The following is an 18,948-nucleotide window of genomic DNA, read 5'->3' on the forward strand; positions in this document are numbered from 1 at the left end:
TACGTGACTACGTAATACTTTATAGATTGAAAATTTTCAACAACAAGTAATCTACCCATTTGACATCGCAATCAATTGCTCTGAGTTATATGAGTATAGTTTGTGTGTAAATTGTAACCAGACCAAGGATGAAATCTACGGACAACAATCACGATAAAATATCACAAGTTAATCCAATTTGAATTTTAGTTTTAAAGAAAGTGGATGGAAAAACAAAACTAATCAAAATAAAACCAATAACAAGTAAGAGTATCATAGTATTTGATTTACATCATGCACTATCCATACATTTCAAAAGTTCACTTTCATTCTTCGTTCGTCATCTATTCATTGTCACTGACAATCGACGATCGTTGCAGTACATTAGCCGTTCCAAAGTTCAGTTTCTTTCTTCATTCGTCATTCATAGTCGGTGCACAACTTCTATGTTTCCAAGGCAGGCGCCGAATTTTTGTATAAGAATTTGAAGAAAACGATTAAAACAAACCGCAATTTAAATAATCACGTGACATTTATTCATGTGGCAGTGATATAAGTAACCACCCAATGATTATCTGAAAAACAAACCAACACGAAAAACACGAGCTATTTTTTCCTGCTCCACCTCTCGCCGGCGCTAGATTCACCAGCAGCTGCTGCAATGGCCGATGCGGAAGCTCCTCTGCTGGACGACGTCGTCGAAGGATCCGTCGACTTCAAAGGCTGCCCCGTTTTCCGATCCAAATCCGGCGGCTGGAGATCCGCTTCCTTCATCATAGGTATTTCTGCTAAATACTCCAATTTCGAGCTGTTTTCGCCTCAATTCTCGTTATAATTTCCTCGATTGTGTGTCGGATTAGCCGTGGAGGTGGCGGAGAGGTTCGCTTACTACGGAATCAGCTCCAATTTGATAAGCTATTTGACCGGACCGCTGGGGCAGTCCACCGCCACGGCGGCGGAGAATGTGAACGCGTGGTCGGGAGCGGCGTCGCTTCTGCCGCTATTAGGCGCCTTTTTGGCCGACTCGTTTTTCGGTCGGTATCGGACGATTATCGCGGCTTCTCTGCTGTATATTGCGGTTAGTACTGGTTAGGTTTTTTCCTTAAGAAGAATGGACTGTGTGTTGCTGGATTGCTAGTAAATCGTGAAATCTGGTGAATCTGAGCTGCTTCTTAAGTTCAGTTAGTTTTTTAGCAAAATTTCCAGATTTAGAAATTGAGTGATTTATTAAGCGAACGAAATGTGTAATTCATGCTGATGTACACAGAAATTGAACTTGAATTCATGATCGACATAATTTCCTCTGTTTAATTCACTCCAAAAGTGATGATTAAGGCCTAATATGTGTATTGTGGTTAGTCGTAGTTTTGTTTTTTTTAACAGAAAATGGATTTGGTGTTGCTATATTGCTCGTTATCATGAAAATTTTAAATTATGAGCTGCTTCATCAGTTCAGTCAGTTTTCAGTAAAATTTCCAGTTACTGAAGGAAATGAGGAATTCATGCTAGTGTAGTGTGTATAAGAAAATAGATTCAAGTTCATGATAAACAGAATTTCCTCTGTTCAATCAACTCTATTTGATGATTTTGTCCAAATTTGTATACTTGCATTGAGCTTTTACATCTGTGCGTCTGAAGACACTGATCGCGTTCCATGATTGATTGTAGGCACTTGGAAGCTTGTCACTCTCAGCTGTCATTTATTCTATGAGTTCATCCGACTGTGAAGTTGCAGCCGGTATGAAAGCTTGCTCTCCGTCTCAGTTTCAAGTTGTTCTCTTTTTCTTCTCGTTGTATCTAGTCGCATTCGCCCAGGGCGGGCACAAGCCTTGTGTCCAAGCTTTTGGAGCTGACCAGTTTGATGAACAAGATCCGGTAGAAAAAAAGGCAAAAAGCTCGTTCTTCAACTGGTGGTACTTTTCGTTTTGTGCTGGTGTTTTGGTGTCACTTTTCATTTTGAACTACATCCAAGACAATTTGAGTTGGGGACTTGGCTTTGGCATCCCCTGCATTGTCATGGGCCTAGGCCTGATTGTGTTTCTTCTCGGAAGTTATACATATCGGTTCCCAGTACAAAGTGACGAGAGAAGCCCGTTTCTCAGAATTGGTCAAGTGTTCGTTAGAGCATGTAGAAATTGGAGGACTACTCATTCTGCCATAGACGTGGAATTGGAAGCTGAGGGAATTCTCCCCTACGAAGGCTTTCAGCAATATAAGTAAGTTAACTATTGCTTTGTATTTCAAGAATGTGCATACACGAACATTATACATCTTTGTTGAACCCATTTAATTAAGTAGATTCCACCATTCTTCATTGATATATGTGCAAAACAAGTCTGAAAATATGAATTTGAAGGGCGTTATGTTTTTTTTGGTTTATGCATAAATGTTGTTTTGCTTCTGCCTTTCATCCTTGTTGAATCTAGGAGGAATTATGTGCATATCTTAAGCTTCTTGTTATTAATGTGGGAATAATGTTCGAGATTTCGTGTCGATGGCAGGTGTATAAACAAAGCCTTAGTTTCACCTTATGGTAACAAAATGAGAAAACTTGTTGCATAACTGACATAGGAGAGGCGAAGTGCATACATGATCCATCTTTGTTGATCTTGTTTTCTTAAGTAGATTCCACCATTCTTCGTTGATATATATGCAAAACAAGTTTGAAAATATGAATCTGAAGGGATATAATCATATACTCCGTAATTGTTTATAGGTTTGTGCATAAATGTTATCTTGCTTTTCCTCGTCACTGAATCTAGGAGGAATTATGTGCATATCTCGTGCTTCTTGTTATACTAATGTGGGAATAATGTTCGAGATTCCGTGTCGATGGCAGGTATCTGAACAAAGCTTTAGTTTCACCTGATGGCTCTAAACAGAATGAGAAAACTTGTAGCATAACTGACATAGAAGAGGCGAAGTCGGTTCTCAGGCTTGTTCCGATATGGGGCACATGTTTAGTTTACGGCCTAGTGTTTTCACAGTCATCCACTTTATTCACCAAACAAGGCGTCACAATGGACCGTCACATCATCTCAAGCTTCCAAATACCGGCTGCTTCGCTTCAGTCTCTCATAAGCTTCTCCATTGTCGTCTTCATCCCCATCTATGACCGCATCGTACTCCCAATAGCTCGAGCCCTATCCGGGAAACCATCAGGCATATCAATGCTTCAGCGTATTGGCACTGGATTGTTCCTGTCCTTGCTCTCCATGGTGATCGCAGCTCTAGTGGAGACGAAGCGTCTCCAAATAGCTGCCGAGTATGGGCTGGTGGACATGCCAACGGCCACGGTCCCTATGAGCGTGTGGTGGCTGGCACCTCAGTATCTGCTTTTTGGGATCTCCGACGTTTTCACAATGGTTGGCCTCCAAGAATTTTTCTACGATCAAGTTCCTAGCGAGCTGAGAAGCATCGGTCTTGCTCTCTATCTCAGCATATTCGGCATAGGGAGTTTCATCAGCAGTTTTCTCATCTCTGTCATTGAGAACGCCACCAGTGGCGAGGGCAAGGAAAGCTGGTTCGCAGACAACTTGAACCGGGCTCATCTAGACTATTTCTACTGGCTGCTGGCCGGGCTCAGTGCAGCTGCATTCACAGCGTATCTCTACTTCACGAAGTCCTATATCTATAACAGCAAACGCGTTGCTTGATTGTGATTGCGCGTAAAAGGAAAGCTTCAACCGGGTATGTTGTTACATGGCAAGATTGTGCTTTGGCCCCTCTTTTGTATGTGATGATGTATCGTCGTGTTTGGTATATTTCATCGGGTGTAGCATCTATACGACGGGGATGATCAGCGCGGGGCTCGTTTAGATTGTATGGGCGTGGGCGACTGGAATTGATGTATGTGAATGTGATAGATAAGATTTAGTACTATCTTTGAATGAAGATTTGATTATATTTTGCATGCATTTCAGCATTTGTGCCTCCATTTAGTTGCACAAGCTTTCTTCCATGCATTTAAAATCGAAAAACAATGGCATTTTCATTAACAAAAATAATTTATTTTTATCGTCCAAAAAATTAATCAGTTTACAGACATTTTTTTATTTCCCGGAGAGGATTGTCAATGGTTCCCCATCTATCCCCTTGTTGAGTTCGAATTGTGGCAAGTCAACTAGCCCATCTACCCCCTTGTTGAGTTCGAATTGTGGCAAGTCAACTAGCCCCCAGATGGGTACAGGCCCGTAAACTGCCATGCCTAGGTTGTGCCTCCCAAGCATCGAACTCGTGAGTTCTAGGATATGAGGTTGTATCCTTGCCCCTTTACTGCTAGGCCAAAGGACTTGGATTAATCAGTTTACATACATTCTCACGACATATTATTGTCAATCTATTAAAAAAAATTTATACTGCAGTATACCCATAAAAAAAAAGTGAGGCATGCCATTTCATCTCTCCAATAGCCAAAAATATTTGAAGTGATAGTTCAAAAACAAATGATTTGAACTTATCCAATCAACCCTCACTTGAATAGATCTTAAGACTTTATTAGGTCCAAGCCCAATAATATTTGAGAAGCCGTCGGTTGAACTAAACCTTTCACTCATAATCAACCATCACCATACTCCCTCTCCCAAACCTCTTTATAATTACAACCCCCCAAAACCAAACTCATGCCCACCAAACACCAGCTCTAGACTTCACTTTCTCTGCCACTGCCTCCACCGAAGAAGAAGGGTTCAACTTGTTGTCGGTTCAAGTAAGGAGAAAATGGATGTGTTGTAAGAGGATTTGAACGAAGATCAATTTGCGAAAAATGGAAATTAAGAGTTTGGCCATCGCATCGCTAGGAGAGCAAATTGGCACATGATTTCGGGGAAGAAAACCAACATTCTTGTATTCATCAAAACTTTGAAGAAGGTGTTTAATTCTCATGCATAAAACGCAGCGTCGGATCAAGAGGATGATGAAAAGAATTTTATTTTTATTTATTTTTCTTTTTTCCTTTTCTCTTTTTATATTTTTATTGTATTGTTATATTGTGTATGTAACTAATTTTGTTTTAGAAATAAATACTCTAACCTATTATCGCTTTTCTAAATCTATTATAAACCAGCGACTTTATTGATCGATTAGCACCAAAACCACATATATATGGAAATCTATCATAGATTGAGTACTATTAATGAATCAAATGGAGAATTGTATTGTAAATTGTAATTGTAGTTATGAAAGTGAATCTGAAATTACAATGTTTTGATTCAACTCCAAATCGTGTAATTAGTAAAAATAACTAATTGATTATAAAATTCATTTAATTCCAGTAGTCTATGATCCCATCGCCATCTTCTTGCCAAATATTTCAACATATTTTGATAGTGAATGAATGTTAGTTGAATTGTTCATTTCATGGGATGATCATAGGCTGATCTTGATTAGCTTCAAGTCGTCTTTCAATTTATTGAACCATCAGACTTCTTGTTTAAAACTTAAAAACAAGTTTTTAGTTTCTCCAGGAAAATACTAAAGCTAATCCAACACCACTATCCATTTATTTTCATACAAAATAAAAAACCAGTTACAACTTCCACTTGATTTTATCAGGTAGTGGTATGCAATTGCATGAGCTCAACTACTATAAATGTAGAATATATATAAAAATTACTTCAATTTTGGACCATGTACTATGTCACCTACTAACATCAATTCTCTATGGTCTATTTCTCATATCACATCAATGTCGATTTGGCAAAGTTTGGACAAATTTACTGTGTCTAATTTCAAAAAAAAAATGAACAAAAAAACTAAAACCGCAGTTTGAATTTGTAGGATATTTCCAACTACATCCAAAATCACTATTGATGATATTTGTTTCATCAATAAATAGTATATTTCAACAAATATAAAAGTTAGGTGATGGTTTCATATAACTTACTTACTTATACTAACCAATGAAAAGCTTTTGAAGAAAAAAAGTGGGTCCCACGCTCTTCCATTATTTTGCGATCACTGAGCTCTGAACTGAAGAGATCGCCGACGTAAGAGAGAGAGACGCATTCCATTATTTTGCAATGGCAATGGCGGCAAGTTCAGCTACTGCCGCCGCAGAGAGCGACGCGATGGAAGCTGAAGCTCCACTAGTAAGCGATGCTTCCGCCGTCAGGGGATGCGTTGACTTCAAAGGCCGCCGCGTTCTCCACTCCAAATCCGGATGCTGGAAATCTGCTTCCTTCATCATAGGTAGTAGTTGTTAATTAGTGCGTCGCTGCTGTTAACATTTCATTTTTATTTACTAATTTTTTGTTGCAAGGCGTTGAAATGGCGGAGAGATTTGCTTACTACGGAATCAGTTCCAATCTGGTCAGCTATCTCACCGGTCCGCTAGGCCAATCCACGGCGTCCGCGGCGGCGAACGTCAACGCGTGGGCGGGGACGGCGTCGCTCACGCCGTTGCTCGGCGCCTTCGTCGCCGATTCGTTTCTCGGCAGATATTGGACGATTATCGCTGCCTCTCTCCTCTACATCTTGGTAATCAATTCGATTTTTGAAATCGATTTGTGTCTCGTGATTTATGATCTGCAATCGGTTGATTTAGATTGTGATTAAGCGAATGCTAATAAAATCAGATCCATTTAGCTAATTTCTGAAATAGGATTATTTCTAGCTGCAAATTGGTGGTTGATAAGCATTTGATTTATCATTTAGTGATTAAGAAAATGTTGAATTTCTGGATCAAATCAATTTTGCTGAATTTTGAAATTGAGTTGTATTTTTATGATTTACTCATATGCTTGTTGAACATTTGATTATCATCGATTTTATCATTTAGTGATTGAAAAAACTGATGAAATTGTGGATCATTGCAGGGATTAGGTTCACTGTCAGTATCAGCAGCTCTCACTCCATCCGATTCCTCATCTCCTCCTCTGATTGGTGTGATCTTCTTCTTCTTCGCGCTGTATTTAGTCGCATTTGCAGTAGGCGGCCACAAGCCTTGCTTGCAGGCGTTCGGAGCTGACCAGTTTGATGATGAGAATGTGAAAGAGGTTCAATCGAAGAGCTCATTCTTCAACTGGTGGAATTTTTGCTTGTGTATTAGCACTGTGTTAGGTTTGTTGGTCTTGACCTTCATTCAAGAGAATCTGAGTTGGGAACTCGGCTTTGGAATCCCCTGCCTCGTGATGTGTTTTGCACTGTTTGTGTTCCTGTTTGGGATTGGGACATACAGATTCCGTGTGAAGAGTGATGGAAGGAATCCGTTTGTGCAAATCACTCGTGTCCTCGTGAAATCTCTGAAAAACCGGCGTGCTGCTGCCCTGGAAGGTTTGGCTATTGAGGAGGAGGAAGCTCACTCTAGGTAAACTTATTCAAGTTTTAAAAAGGTCAAACTGTGCATTGTCTTAGATGAAGCCATTGTCGTTGTTGTTTGTTACGATTATGTTGTGTTTGTGCCAGGTTTATTGATCACGCGTCGCTAGAGGCTAATGGAGACGAAGCTTGTGATATCGAAGATGCAAAGGCGATTCTAAAGCTTCTCCCGATATGTTTAGCATGTTTGCCTTTCGCCGTTGTGTATCAACAATCCACAACACTCTTCACCAAGCAAGGATCCACTATGGACCGCCACATAACGAGCAACTTCCAGATCCCAGCAGCCGCCCTCCAGGCCTTCACGCCCGGATCCATCATCCTCTTCGTTCCATTCTACGAACGAGTCCTAACCCCCCTAGCCAGATCCATAACCCACAAACCAACCGGCATATCACTCCTCCAAAGAATAGGCACTGGCCTAGTTCTTGGCATAGTCTGCATGGTTGTTGCAGGCTTCACCGAAAGAAAACGCTTGGAGACTGCTCTTGAACACGAGCTGTTTGACTTGCCTAAGGAGACTGTCCCGATGAGCATATGGTGGCTGGTGCCTCAGTACCTAATTATGGGGGTTGCTGATGTGTTGACGTTTGTTGGCCTTCAAGAATTCTTCTATGATCAAGTTCCTGGTGGGCTGAAAAGTATGGGGCTTGCTCTGTCCTTCGGTGTGGCCGGGATCGGTGGCTTCTTGAGCAGTTTCTTGGTGTCTGTCGTGGACAAGGCCACAGGTGGACGCGGCCAAGATAGTTGGCTGTCGGATAACTTGAATCGGGCTCATCTCGACTACTTCTATTGGCTGCTGGCAGGGCTTAATGCGTTGTCAGTTGCCTTGTTTGTCTACTTTGCCAAGTCTTATGTTTGTAGCAAGAGAAGCACTGTGTGAAATTGCTGAGGTTTTGTGTTCCTCTAAAATCTTCTCTTTCAAATCATACGGAGCATGTTTTCTTAACATATGTGGGTAAATCACCATGATAATCATGCATAGCCATGTTACTTTCACGCTATAAGTAAAATAATTTAGTAAACTGGAGTACAATTTAAAATTAATACTCGTGAAAATTTTTATTTATTAATCAATTGGGATGTGATCGTTGCATATAACCAACTCTGCAATTTTTTTTTAAAAAAAGGGGTCACATTCAACTTCCATTTCCATTGCTATATTTTTGCTATCACCGAGCTGAGAAATGAACACCTCCTCCTCACATTCCGACATAACAAAGGAGAGAGAGCGAAGCAATGGATGCTGAAGCTCCGCTAGTATGCGATACCGTCAGGGGATGCGTCAACTTCAAAGGCCGCAGCGTTCTCCGCTCCAAAACCGGATGCTGGAAATCTGCTTCCTTCACCATAGGTAGTTGTTAATTGGTGCGTCTCTGCTGTTACATTTCATTTTGTGTTGATATGTATATTGTTTGAAGGCGTTGAAATGGCGGAGAGATTTGCTTACTATGGAATCAGTTCCAATCTGGTGAGCTATCTCACCGGTCCGCTAGGCCAGTCCATGGCTGCGGCGGCGGCGAGCGTCAATGCGTGGGTGGGAACGTCAGCGCTCACACCGTTGCTCGGCGCATTCGTCGCCAATTCGTTTCTAGGGAAATATTGGACGATCATCGCTGCCTCTATCCTCTACATCTTGGTAATCAAATCGATTTAGGTTTTGTGATTTTTGAGCTGCGATTGGCTGTTGAACATTGATTGGCATCGATTTAGTTCGTGTTTAAACGAATGCTTGAATTTGGATCATGCTTAGAGGCTAGGTGCACTCTCTGTATCTGCTGCTCTCAATCGAAGATTTTTAAACTGGAATGTGTTTTTATGATATACTATCTGCTTGTTTAACATTTGATTATCATCTGTTTAACATTTGGTGGATGATAAAACTGTTGAAATTGGGGATTATTATAGGGATTAGGTTCACTGTCTGTATCAGCAGCTCTCACTCCGTCTGATTCCTCAACTCCTACTCGGATTGATGTGATATTCTTCTTCTTCGCGTTGTATTTAGTCGCATTTGCAGTAGGCGGCCACAAGCCTTGCTTGCAGGCGTTCGGAGCTGACCAGTTTGATGATGAGAATGTGAAAGAGGCCCGATCGAAGAGCTCATTCTTCAATTGGTGGAGTTTTTGCTTGTGTTTTAGCGTTGTGCTGAGCTTGTTAGTCTTGACCTACATTCAAGACAATCTGAGTTGGGTACTCGGCTTTGGAATCCCCTGCATTGTGATGTGTTTTGCGCTATCTGTGTTCTTGTTTGGGATTGTGACATACAGATTCCGTGTGAAGAGTGATGAGAGGAATCCATTTGTGCAAATCGCCCGTGTTTTTGTCAGAGCTGTGAAAAACCGGCATGCTGTGACAAACTGGCGTGCTGCTGCTGCTGCCTCGGAAGGTGTGGCTATTGAGGAGGAAGGAGGTCACTTTAGGTAAACTAATGCTCCAAGGGCTATTTTTACCCTTTCACTTGAATATGCACAGTTTTAACATGTCTGGTTATTGCTGTTTGTTACGATTATGTGGTGTTTGTGCTAGGTTTCTTGATCGAGCTTAATGGTGAGGAAGTTTGCAGCATGAGTGATATTGAAGATGCAAAGGCAATTCTAAAGCTTCTCCCGATATGTTTGGCGTGTCTGCCTTTCACCGTTGTGTATCAACAATCCACAACTTTCTTCACCAAGCAAGGAGCCACAATGGACCGTCACATAACCAGCAATATCCAGATCCCAGCTGCCGCCCTTCAGGCCTTCGTGCCCGGCTCCATCATCCTCTTCGTTCCATTCTACGAGCACGTCCTAATCCCCATAGCCAGAGCCATAAGCCACAAACCAACCGGCATATCACTTCTCCAAAGAATAGGAACCGGCCTAGTTCTTGGCATAGTTTGTATGGTCGTTGCAGGCTTTACTGAAAGGATACGCTTGGAGATTGCTCTTCAACACTGGCTTTTCGACTTGCCTAAGGAGACTGTCCCGATGAGCATATGGTGGCTGGTGCCTCAGTACTTGGTTATGGGGGTTGCGGAGGTGCTGACATTCGTTGGCCTTCAAGAATTCTTCTATGATCAAGTTCCCGGTGGGCTGAAGAGTTTGGGACTTGCAATGTCGTTTTCTGTGGTCGGCATTGGTGGCTTCTTAAGCAGTTTCCTTGTGTCCATCGTGGACAAGGCCACGGGTGGACGGGGCCAAGATAGTTGGTTGTCGGATAACTTGAATCGGGCTCATCTCGACTACTTCTATTGGCTGCTGGCAGGGCTTAATGCACTGTCTGTTGTCTTGTATATCTACTTTGCTAAATCTTATGTTTGTAGCAAGAGAAGCATTGTTTGAAATTGCACAGGGGTTCTGTTTTTCCAATGTGAAATCATATGACGTATATGTTTGAGTAAAATCTTCTGTATAAATTGCACTTCTTAACAATATTATCAGAGTCTAGTAGTAGTATTTTTTAAAATATAGAGAGTACTAACGTATAAACATAGACCAAATCTCATATGTGAATAATTCAATTATCATAACTGTAATAAGAAAACAGAATGTTTAAATAAACCATAAAAACCAAAAGATATTTTTTAAAAGTGAAGATAAAATCATCATAATTGAATTAAATCCGGAAACTAGTAATTCTGTCACGTCTTTTCAATAATATTACCATTTTGTCACATTCAGATAAAATCATCATAAATGGACAGCACAAAAATGATGCGTCACTAATTTTAAGTTGAGACCAAGAAGCTAAGTCATATTTCTTGCTATTTACTTATTAATTATTTTGAAAGCTAGGTCATATTTCTTGCTATTTGAATTATTGCAATTCTGAAATATCTTAGAGCACTCCCAATGGAGTTCCCTAAAAACTCCCTTATTTCTCCCTAACTCCTGCCACATCAGCGCCACATCAGCACCAAAATTTATCCCCAGTTTTTAGCCAAGTGCTACATTGGTTTCTCCCTTATTTCTCCCTTATTTCTCCCTAACTCAACATTTCATTTTTACATCATTATTTTTTATATTATTTAATTTTCCCTACAAATGTATTTAATAAATAGACTAATAATGAACAATTCATCGTTGTATTAATCATTGGAAAATATAATACAACGAGAAAAAAAAAACTACAAATAAAAAACGCAAATAAACAAAGATTTAAAAAAAAAAAATCTAAGACGGAGGGGCCGGAGGGGCGTCGGGATCGAGCCCCAGCGTACTCTGCAGGTGTTGGATGCATTTCCAGAGGGCCGCCTTTTCTTCAGGGGTCCCGCCGCCGGTGAAGTACAGCGTGTACATCTGGGTCAGATTGGCGACATTGCTCGAATAAGTGGCTTTTTCTAAGTCGATGACGGATTCCGACGCGACTTCCGACGTTGCGCCCTTCCCCTTCCGCCTCCCCTTCGCCTTCTTCACTCCCTCCGGGCGCTCGTGCGGACCATCCCCACTCAAGTCGATGTGGGCCGCGCTCCCCTCGCTCTCCGAAACGCTAAGTCGCGAGCGCACCGATTTCCCGTGCAGCGCGTCGTGCATTCCCGTCCGGAATTTGGGGAGATCCTTCAGCTTATCGTAGATGTTCCAATACTTGAAGCCCTTCGTCGACAAGTACTGGCTACTATACATCCGGATGGCCTCATCTCGGACCATGTGCTCGTTCTGGCCACTCGTCATGTGAGTCATCAAGTTAGAATAAATACCGTTGAAGTGCCCGCAGTCCCTCATGAGGCGCTCCCAATGCCGACGGATCGCCTCGCTGCCATGGTCCTTCATTGAGGCAGTCTTGTGGCTCCTGTACTTCGCGGCAATCCGCTCCCAGAATATGATCTCAGTCTGGTAGTTGCTGCGCTCCGCGTCCTGTGACGTGTCCGCCCAGCAGTCGGCTATCAGCTCGGACTCTTGCAGAGTGTAAGTAGTCCTTACCCGCTTCGGCCTCTCATCGGAACCCGTATCAGTCGCAGCCGACGACGCCGGCGCCTTCCCCCTCCCGCTCCTAGAAGGCGGCTCGGTGGGCGTTTCTTCCACCTCGAAGTCCTCCGCGCTCAGTGTCGCGGCCTGAGATTCTTGGTCGCCTGGGGTTGATCCGGGGGTGTCGAACTGGGGCCGATACACATCGTCGGCTGGAAAGGGCATTCTGCCGGCAGAGTTGAAGTACGGAGAAAGTCTCCGCGCCGGAGGAGTCTGCAAAGGAGACGGACCCCCGTATGGAAGTTGGCCGGGAGGAGAACCCATCGCCAACAACGACTGCATCCACTGCTCGTTTGCTTCATCCGTGTTGGGAATTTGTGAACTCGACTCTTTCCCCTTACCCTTATCCTTACCCGATCGGGAACTTTTCTTCCAAAAGCTCATAATTTTGATGAAAATTGAAGATTGGGAGAAGAGATTGAAAATGGAGAGAATGAAGATTGTGGGTGATGAATGGAGGAAGTGGAGGAAATATTTATAGGGGTGGAATGTAAAATAGCCGTTGGGTTCAAAAAAAAAAAAAAAAAATTTTAATTATCGCCGATTATCGCCGAGCGTCGCCACAGTGGCCGGCGATCGCTCGGCGATAATCCGGCGTTAGAACGCCACTCGGCGAAGCAACGGCAACATTATCGCCGAATTATCGCCGACTTCGCCACAATGGCCGGCGATAATTCGGCGATAACCGGCGATTTATCGCCGAGAATTCGCCACCTCCATTGGGAATGCTCTTATGCTATCATGCATCGCGGGCAATTTTTTTTATTCTTGTGTTACTTCCAAACAAATACTCTATTTTTTTGAGCAAACTTCAGAAGGAACCATTAAAAATGTATAATTCAAGATGCGTGTATTTTTATATTGATATTGATTATTAGAATTTAGACTAATACACTATATAATTATGATAAGCAAATTAATTATGTGCAATCAATTAAAAATATATTGCCACAAATATAGGTATTGCACATTTATGGAATCACCCCAACTACCCTTCAACACCTACTTGCTTGTACTATATAACAAACGCCTTAGAGCACTCCCAATGGAGTTCCCTTATTTCTCCCTTATTTCTCCCTAACTCCTGCCACATCAGCGCCACATCAGCATCACATTTTATCCCCAGTTTTTAGCCAACCCCTACAATGGTTTCTCCCTTATTTCTCCCTTATTTCTCCCTAACTCAACATTTCATTTTTACATCATCACTAATTTAATTGTTTTATTTTTATATATAATAAAGCTAGCTTATTTAATTTATAAAGATAAATCAAATAAATAGTAATAAAGTTCGTTGTATTAAACACGGGTACACATTACAACGAAGAAAATTAAAAAAAAAAAAAGTACACGAATGGAAATAAAAAATCAAAAAAAAAATTCAAAGAAAAAAAAATTCAAGGGCGGTGGGCGCGGTTTCTATTTGCCCACAATTCTTCGATGATATCGTGTTGTAGTGCTTGATGGGCCTCCTTCTGGTGTATGTCCATGAACGCCTGGAACCGTTCATGTTCGTTGTGCGGTACACCCTGGCGGGCGGACTCGGTTGAGACACCGTGACTCGATGATGCAACACTTGGGTCGTTGGTGACGTCGAGGACGCCTTCGTGTTCATCTTCGATGATCATGTTATGCATGATGATGCACGCATACATGATATCGGCAATATCCCCCTGGTAGAAAAAGCGCGTCGGACCCTTTACCAGTGCAAATCGCGATTGGAGCACCCCAAATGCCCTCTCCACATCCTTGCGCGCAGACTCTTGCGCTCGGGCAAAATACCTTCTTCTATCTCCGAGTGGGCATCTGATCGTCTTCAGAAACACGGGCCATTGCGGATAGATGCCGTCAGCCAGGTAGTACCCCATGTTATGCACATTGCCATTGGCCGTGAATTCGATGGAGGGGCCTAATCCGTTGATCCGCTCGTTGAAAAGGGGCGAGGAATTGAGAACATTTAGGTCGTTGTTCGACCCGGCTATACCAAAATAAGCATGCCAAATCCAAAGCCGTTGGTCGGCAACGGCTTCAAGAATGATGGTGGGATGCGTACCTTTGTAGCCGGTAGTAAACTGGCCTCGCCACGCGGTTGGGCAGTTCTTCCACTGCCAGTGCATACAGTCGATGCTGCCGAGCATCCCCGGAAAGCCGTGGGTCCTCCAGTGCCAATCCAGTAGGAACTGGCAGTCAGCTGCGTCCGGCGAGCGAAGGTAGTGCTCCCCAAATATCTCTCGCACGCCCTGACAGAAATTCTTCAGGCACTCGTTGCCAGTCGTCTCGCCGCATTGCAGATACTCATCGAACATGTCGGCGGACCCTCCATATGCCAACTGCCGGATGGCAACAGTGCATTTCTGTAGGGGCGATAGTCCGGGCTTCCCTGCTGCGTCTCGCTGGAGCCGGAACTCGGGGTAACGCGCGGACAACGCATTAACAATGCGCAGGAAGAGGGAGCGGCGCATTCTGAACCGGCGACGAAATACATCTGCCGGATAACGTGGTTCCTCCGCGAAATAATCGGCGAACAGCCGATCGTGCGCACCAGTGTGGTTGCGAGGGATGTATCGGCGCCGCCGGCGGATTGGCCGTTGGGGGGGTGGCTGCTGCATTCGAGCGATCTCGCTTTGTATGCAGCGGGAGATATAGTTGTTGATTGGGTTGTTGGCGAAACCCGCTACATCCCATCCGGTGGGAGCGGGAGGTACCTCTTCTTCGGAAGAAGAATGTGATATTTCCTCGTCGGACTGAGCACGAGACGATGAATCAGAACTCATTTAATAAAGATGGAGAGAAAAAAGATTGAAAATTTGTGTGAATGAAGTTTGTGGGTGATGAATGGAGGAAGAGGATGAAATATTTATAGGGGTGGGATAAAATAGCCGTTCGGCCAAAAAAAAAAAAAAAAATTTTAAAAATCGCCGATTATCGCCGAGCGTCGCCCACAGTGGCCGGCGATCGCTCGGCGATAATCCGGCGATAAATCGCCACTCGGCGAAGCAACGGTAACATTATCGCCGAATTATCGCCGACTTCGCCACAATGGCCGGCGATAATTCGGCGATAATCGGCGATTTATCGCCGAGAATTCGCCACCTCCATTGGGAGTGCTCTTAGTCTATATGTGGTTTAAATCTCTTGGCTTAAAATTTAAATGCCACCACACATTCTTCGTAGCATTCTACTCTATAAAACATGTAGTATTATTCAATAAATCTTTTAATTGCTTATTGCATTCTCTAAAGTCTAACCGACAGAGAGAGAGAGAGAGAGGATGGTTATCGGAGTAGACAATGGAGGAGCCATTAAAACTCGGCTACTAGCCAACGATGACGACGACGTCGTGGCGGGCTTTGCGGATTTTAAAGGCCGTCGCGCCATCCGATCGAAAACCGGACTATGGAAGTCCGCTTATTTCATCATAGGTACGATATGTAACTTTTTTGTGAGTTCAATTTATAGTAATGTTATATAAAGAGTAAATTGTAGGAAAATGTATAAATTTAGGTGAAATTATGATACCGTAATTTTAAAAATTTAGCCAAAAAACCATGAAATTTGCAATTACATTACGTAAAAAACGGCTATGTTACCACATTAGACACATTTTCAGCAAAAAAATCCTCAGTAGATAATTATGAACAAATTAAACGGTACGAAAAACACCATAATTTTACCAAAATTCATGGTTATTTAAGCAAATTTCCATATAAATTAATTATGGCAAGGTGGGCCATGCACATCCATTAAATTCGACCGTTTATAATTTTTTGAGTTAAGGTGTGGAAGTGGCGGAGAAATTTGCATATAACGGTGTAAGTTCAAATCTCATCACCTATTTGACGGGGCCGTTAGGACAGTCGACGGCGTATGCAGCTGCTAGCGTCAACGCGTGGACCGGCACGGCCTCGCTTTTGCCGTTATTGGGTGCTTTCGTGGCCGACTCATTTTTAGGCCGATACCGTACAATTATTATTTCGGTTTTGGTCTACATTTTGGTTAGTTAGTACCTATTATGTCACCTTTCTTTCAATTAACCTATTATGATATGTCACGTTTAACTTGGGAATTCTGATGAACGCCATCAGAGTTTGGGGTTATTGTCTCTGTCGGCTTCCCTCCACTCCGACTGCAAGGCCGGAGCTAATACCTCCGATTGCGCTCCTCCTTCGCTCGAACTCGTCGCCTTCTACCTCTCTTTGTACCTAGCTGCATTTGGGGAAGGGGGAATGAGGCCCTGCATACAGGCTTTCGGAGCTGACCAATTCGATGGCGACGACGTCAATGAGTCGAAATCGAAAAGCTCCTTCTTCAACTGGTGGTATTTTGCAATGTCGGCTGGCTCTTTGCTGGCCCTCTTGATCTTGAACTACATTCAAGATAATCTTAGCTGGGAGCTCGGGTTCGGGATCCCCTGCATACTGATGCTCGTCGTTCTCCTTTTTTACTTGCTCGGCTCCCCGACCTACCGGTTCCGCCTACACACCGATGCCAAGAATCCGTTCGCAAGGATCGGCCGTGTTTTCTTGAACGCGACGATTCCTCGCCGCGGCTGCTCTGACGCAGATGCAGAGCAACCAAGAACCAAGTAAGTAGAGTTTGTTGTGTAGTGGATGATAAATTTTAATGTTATGTTTGTAGATTTGGATATAGTTAATGCTTGTACACGTGGCAGGTTTTTGGACCGGGCCGGGTGCAGTGAAGGCGACGTTAGGGACGCCAAGGCACTCCTCGGCCTCCTCCCCATCTGGTTCACGAGTCTGGGCTTTGCGGTCGTGTTCTCGCAAAGCACAACCTTGTTCACCAAACAGGGCCAGACGATGGACCGAGAGATCTTCAGCGGTCTCAAGATTCCCGCCGCATCGCTGCAGTCTTTGTCGTTTTTCACCGTAATTTTTATCATGCCAGTCTATGACTGGGTACTGGTGCCGGCCGCCCGGTCCTTGACTGGGCGACCGGCAGGGATATCCATGCTCCAGCGAATCGGGGCGGGCTTGTTCATGTCTCTGTTCTCTATGGTGGTCGCCGCGCTTGTCGAGACAAGGCGTCTGGACGTTGCGGCCAAGTGGGGGTTGGTCGACGAGGCGGGGGCCACGCTCCCGATGAGTGTGTGGTGGTTGGCACCCCAGTACGTGCTGTTTGGCTTGGCGAATGTGTTTGTGCTCGTTGGGCTACAGGAATTCTTCTATGACCAAGTTCCTAGTGACTTGAAAAGTATAGGGCTTGCACTATACCTTAGTATTTTAGGAATAGGTGATTTTTTGAGTAGTTTTTTAATAGCTCTGATCGAGTCGATCACGACTCGAGGGGGGCATGGTAGTTGGTTCGACAACAACATGAATCGAGCCCACGTGGATTATTTTTATTGGTTGCTAGCTGGGATTAGTGCAATTGTGATGCTAGCTTATGCTTTCATTGCAAAGTCCTACGTTTATAGGGGAAGAGATTTGGTGTGTTGTTAATAGTGGATGGTCGAATTTGTAAACTATAGTAGTATTAGTCAAGAATTTGGTCATAGCATGGATTTTCCTTCTTTCTTCATCATTCATTGGGCTCTGACCCCAAACAACTTTGGGCCACATGACAAATTAATAGCCCAAACATTTGGACCAATTGCTCAATTAATATGGTAGTAGTATAAAATTTAAATATCACAAAGAATTCTGAAATACTACTATATATGTATTTTCGAATTTGCCAATGAATTTGTGAGTTATTGCATGTGAAAGAAATATCTTCAGGAAAACACGAATAACTGCAAAAAAAAAAAAAGTTTTAGAAAAAATATGACAAGAGAACTAAATTAAATGTTAATGTATGTATGGGGTATGTATTATCTAAATAATTTAATAAACCATGATTCATGTGGTGGATTTGAACCATACATTTCCGACCCTGCAAATACAGCCCAAATGCTAAACAGTGAACACCTTGTACTAAGCCCAATTACATACGTATAGGATTAAAATCCTTGGGCCAGTTATTATTTCCCGCGCTGATTTTAAGGTGCCTAAAAATCAGCGCGGGAAATAATAACTGGGTCCGCCGGTGGATATCCTTGTTAATTATATAAAAAAAAATATATGAAATTTATTATGTTCATTAATTTGCTTTGTTTTCGAGCTTTGTGCACTTTCATAATAAAAAAAAACATGAAATTTCCTTTTTTTATTATAAACGAAAATCTAAAATTAAACATTATATATAACTAAATTTTATTTATTTCCGGAAAAAGCCCTTATCTTATCCACCAACTTCTATCGTTGAAATTAAGCATATTTAAGATTTCTTTTTAAAGTTGGTCAGTATACAATTTATAAATATTTCAGGGTTTCTATTGGATTTTGGACATGGTTTAATGAATGAAAATGTATTTGTTATTAGTTGGGGGTTGTATGTGGGGATGAATGGGATTATGGAGGTCAATCATAGCTAGCTCTAAGCGTAATAAATTATTTGCATGTTTTCTGATTATTAAATTTTAATTGAGGCCTTAAAGTTTCATTCATAAAAATTTAACTTTGATGTATAGTTCATTTATCTTGACTAAAGTTTAATAGTTTTGAATAGCATGATTGAAATAAAACGGGAAAGTGAACCAATAAATAGACCGACTAATTTCATTTTTGAACTAGTGTCATAGTACTTAATAACTGTAGAAACTAATATTGATTAAATTGCATATCAAATTCAAAAACAAATTAATTCA

General features: G+C 42.5%; 3 protein-coding genes and 1 pseudogene across 4 annotated transcripts; all 4 read left to right on the top strand.

Moving 5' to 3' along the window:
* The first annotated feature begins 515 nt into the window (after positions 1–515).
* Positions 516–3,896, top strand: LOC125205578 (protein NRT1/ PTR FAMILY 5.10-like). The gene is made up of 4 exons (XM_048104608.2): positions 516–758; positions 840–1,057; positions 1,648–2,195; positions 2,819–3,896. The coding sequence occupies exons 1-4, from the start codon at positions 641–643 to the stop codon at positions 3,633–3,635; spliced, it is 1,701 nt and encodes a 566-aa protein (XP_047960565.2). The 5' UTR covers positions 516–640; the 3' UTR covers positions 3,636–3,896.
* A 1,960-nt stretch (positions 3,897–5,856) lies between these two features.
* Positions 5,857–8,245, top strand: LOC148923729 (protein NRT1/ PTR FAMILY 5.10-like). Its single transcript, XM_089061025.1, has 4 exons — positions 5,857–6,168; positions 6,239–6,456; positions 6,795–7,285; positions 7,384–8,245. Exons 1-4 carry the CDS (start codon positions 6,000–6,002, stop codon positions 8,177–8,179), a joined length of 1,674 nt encoding a protein of 557 aa, XP_088917151.1. The 5' UTR covers positions 5,857–5,999; the 3' UTR covers positions 8,180–8,245.
* A 272-nt stretch (positions 8,246–8,517) lies between these two features.
* LOC148923730 (protein NRT1/ PTR FAMILY 5.10-like) lies at positions 8,518–10,711 on the top strand (annotated as a pseudogene). The gene is made up of 4 exons (XR_016132741.1): positions 8,518–8,650; positions 8,718–8,935; positions 9,205–9,719; positions 9,826–10,711. The product of XR_016132741.1 is annotated as a protein NRT1/ PTR FAMILY 5.10-like (transcript).
* Positions 10,712–15,398: 4,687 nt separating this feature from the next.
* Positions 15,399–17,783, top strand: LOC125205579 (protein NRT1/ PTR FAMILY 5.10-like). Its single transcript, XM_048104609.2, has 4 exons — positions 15,399–15,664; positions 16,020–16,237; positions 16,328–16,827; positions 16,915–17,783. The coding sequence occupies exons 1-4, from the start codon at positions 15,514–15,516 to the stop codon at positions 17,699–17,701; spliced, it is 1,656 nt and encodes a 551-aa protein (XP_047960566.2). The 5' UTR covers positions 15,399–15,513; the 3' UTR covers positions 17,702–17,783.
* Positions 17,784–18,948: the final 1,165 nt, after the last annotated feature.

This window comes from Salvia hispanica, chromosome 6 (assembly GCF_029641045.1).
Source record: "Salvia hispanica isolate PSC_SH4W2 chromosome 6, Shi_PSC_v1, whole genome shotgun sequence".
NCBI lineage: Eukaryota > Viridiplantae > Streptophyta > Magnoliopsida > Lamiales > Lamiaceae > Salvia > Salvia hispanica.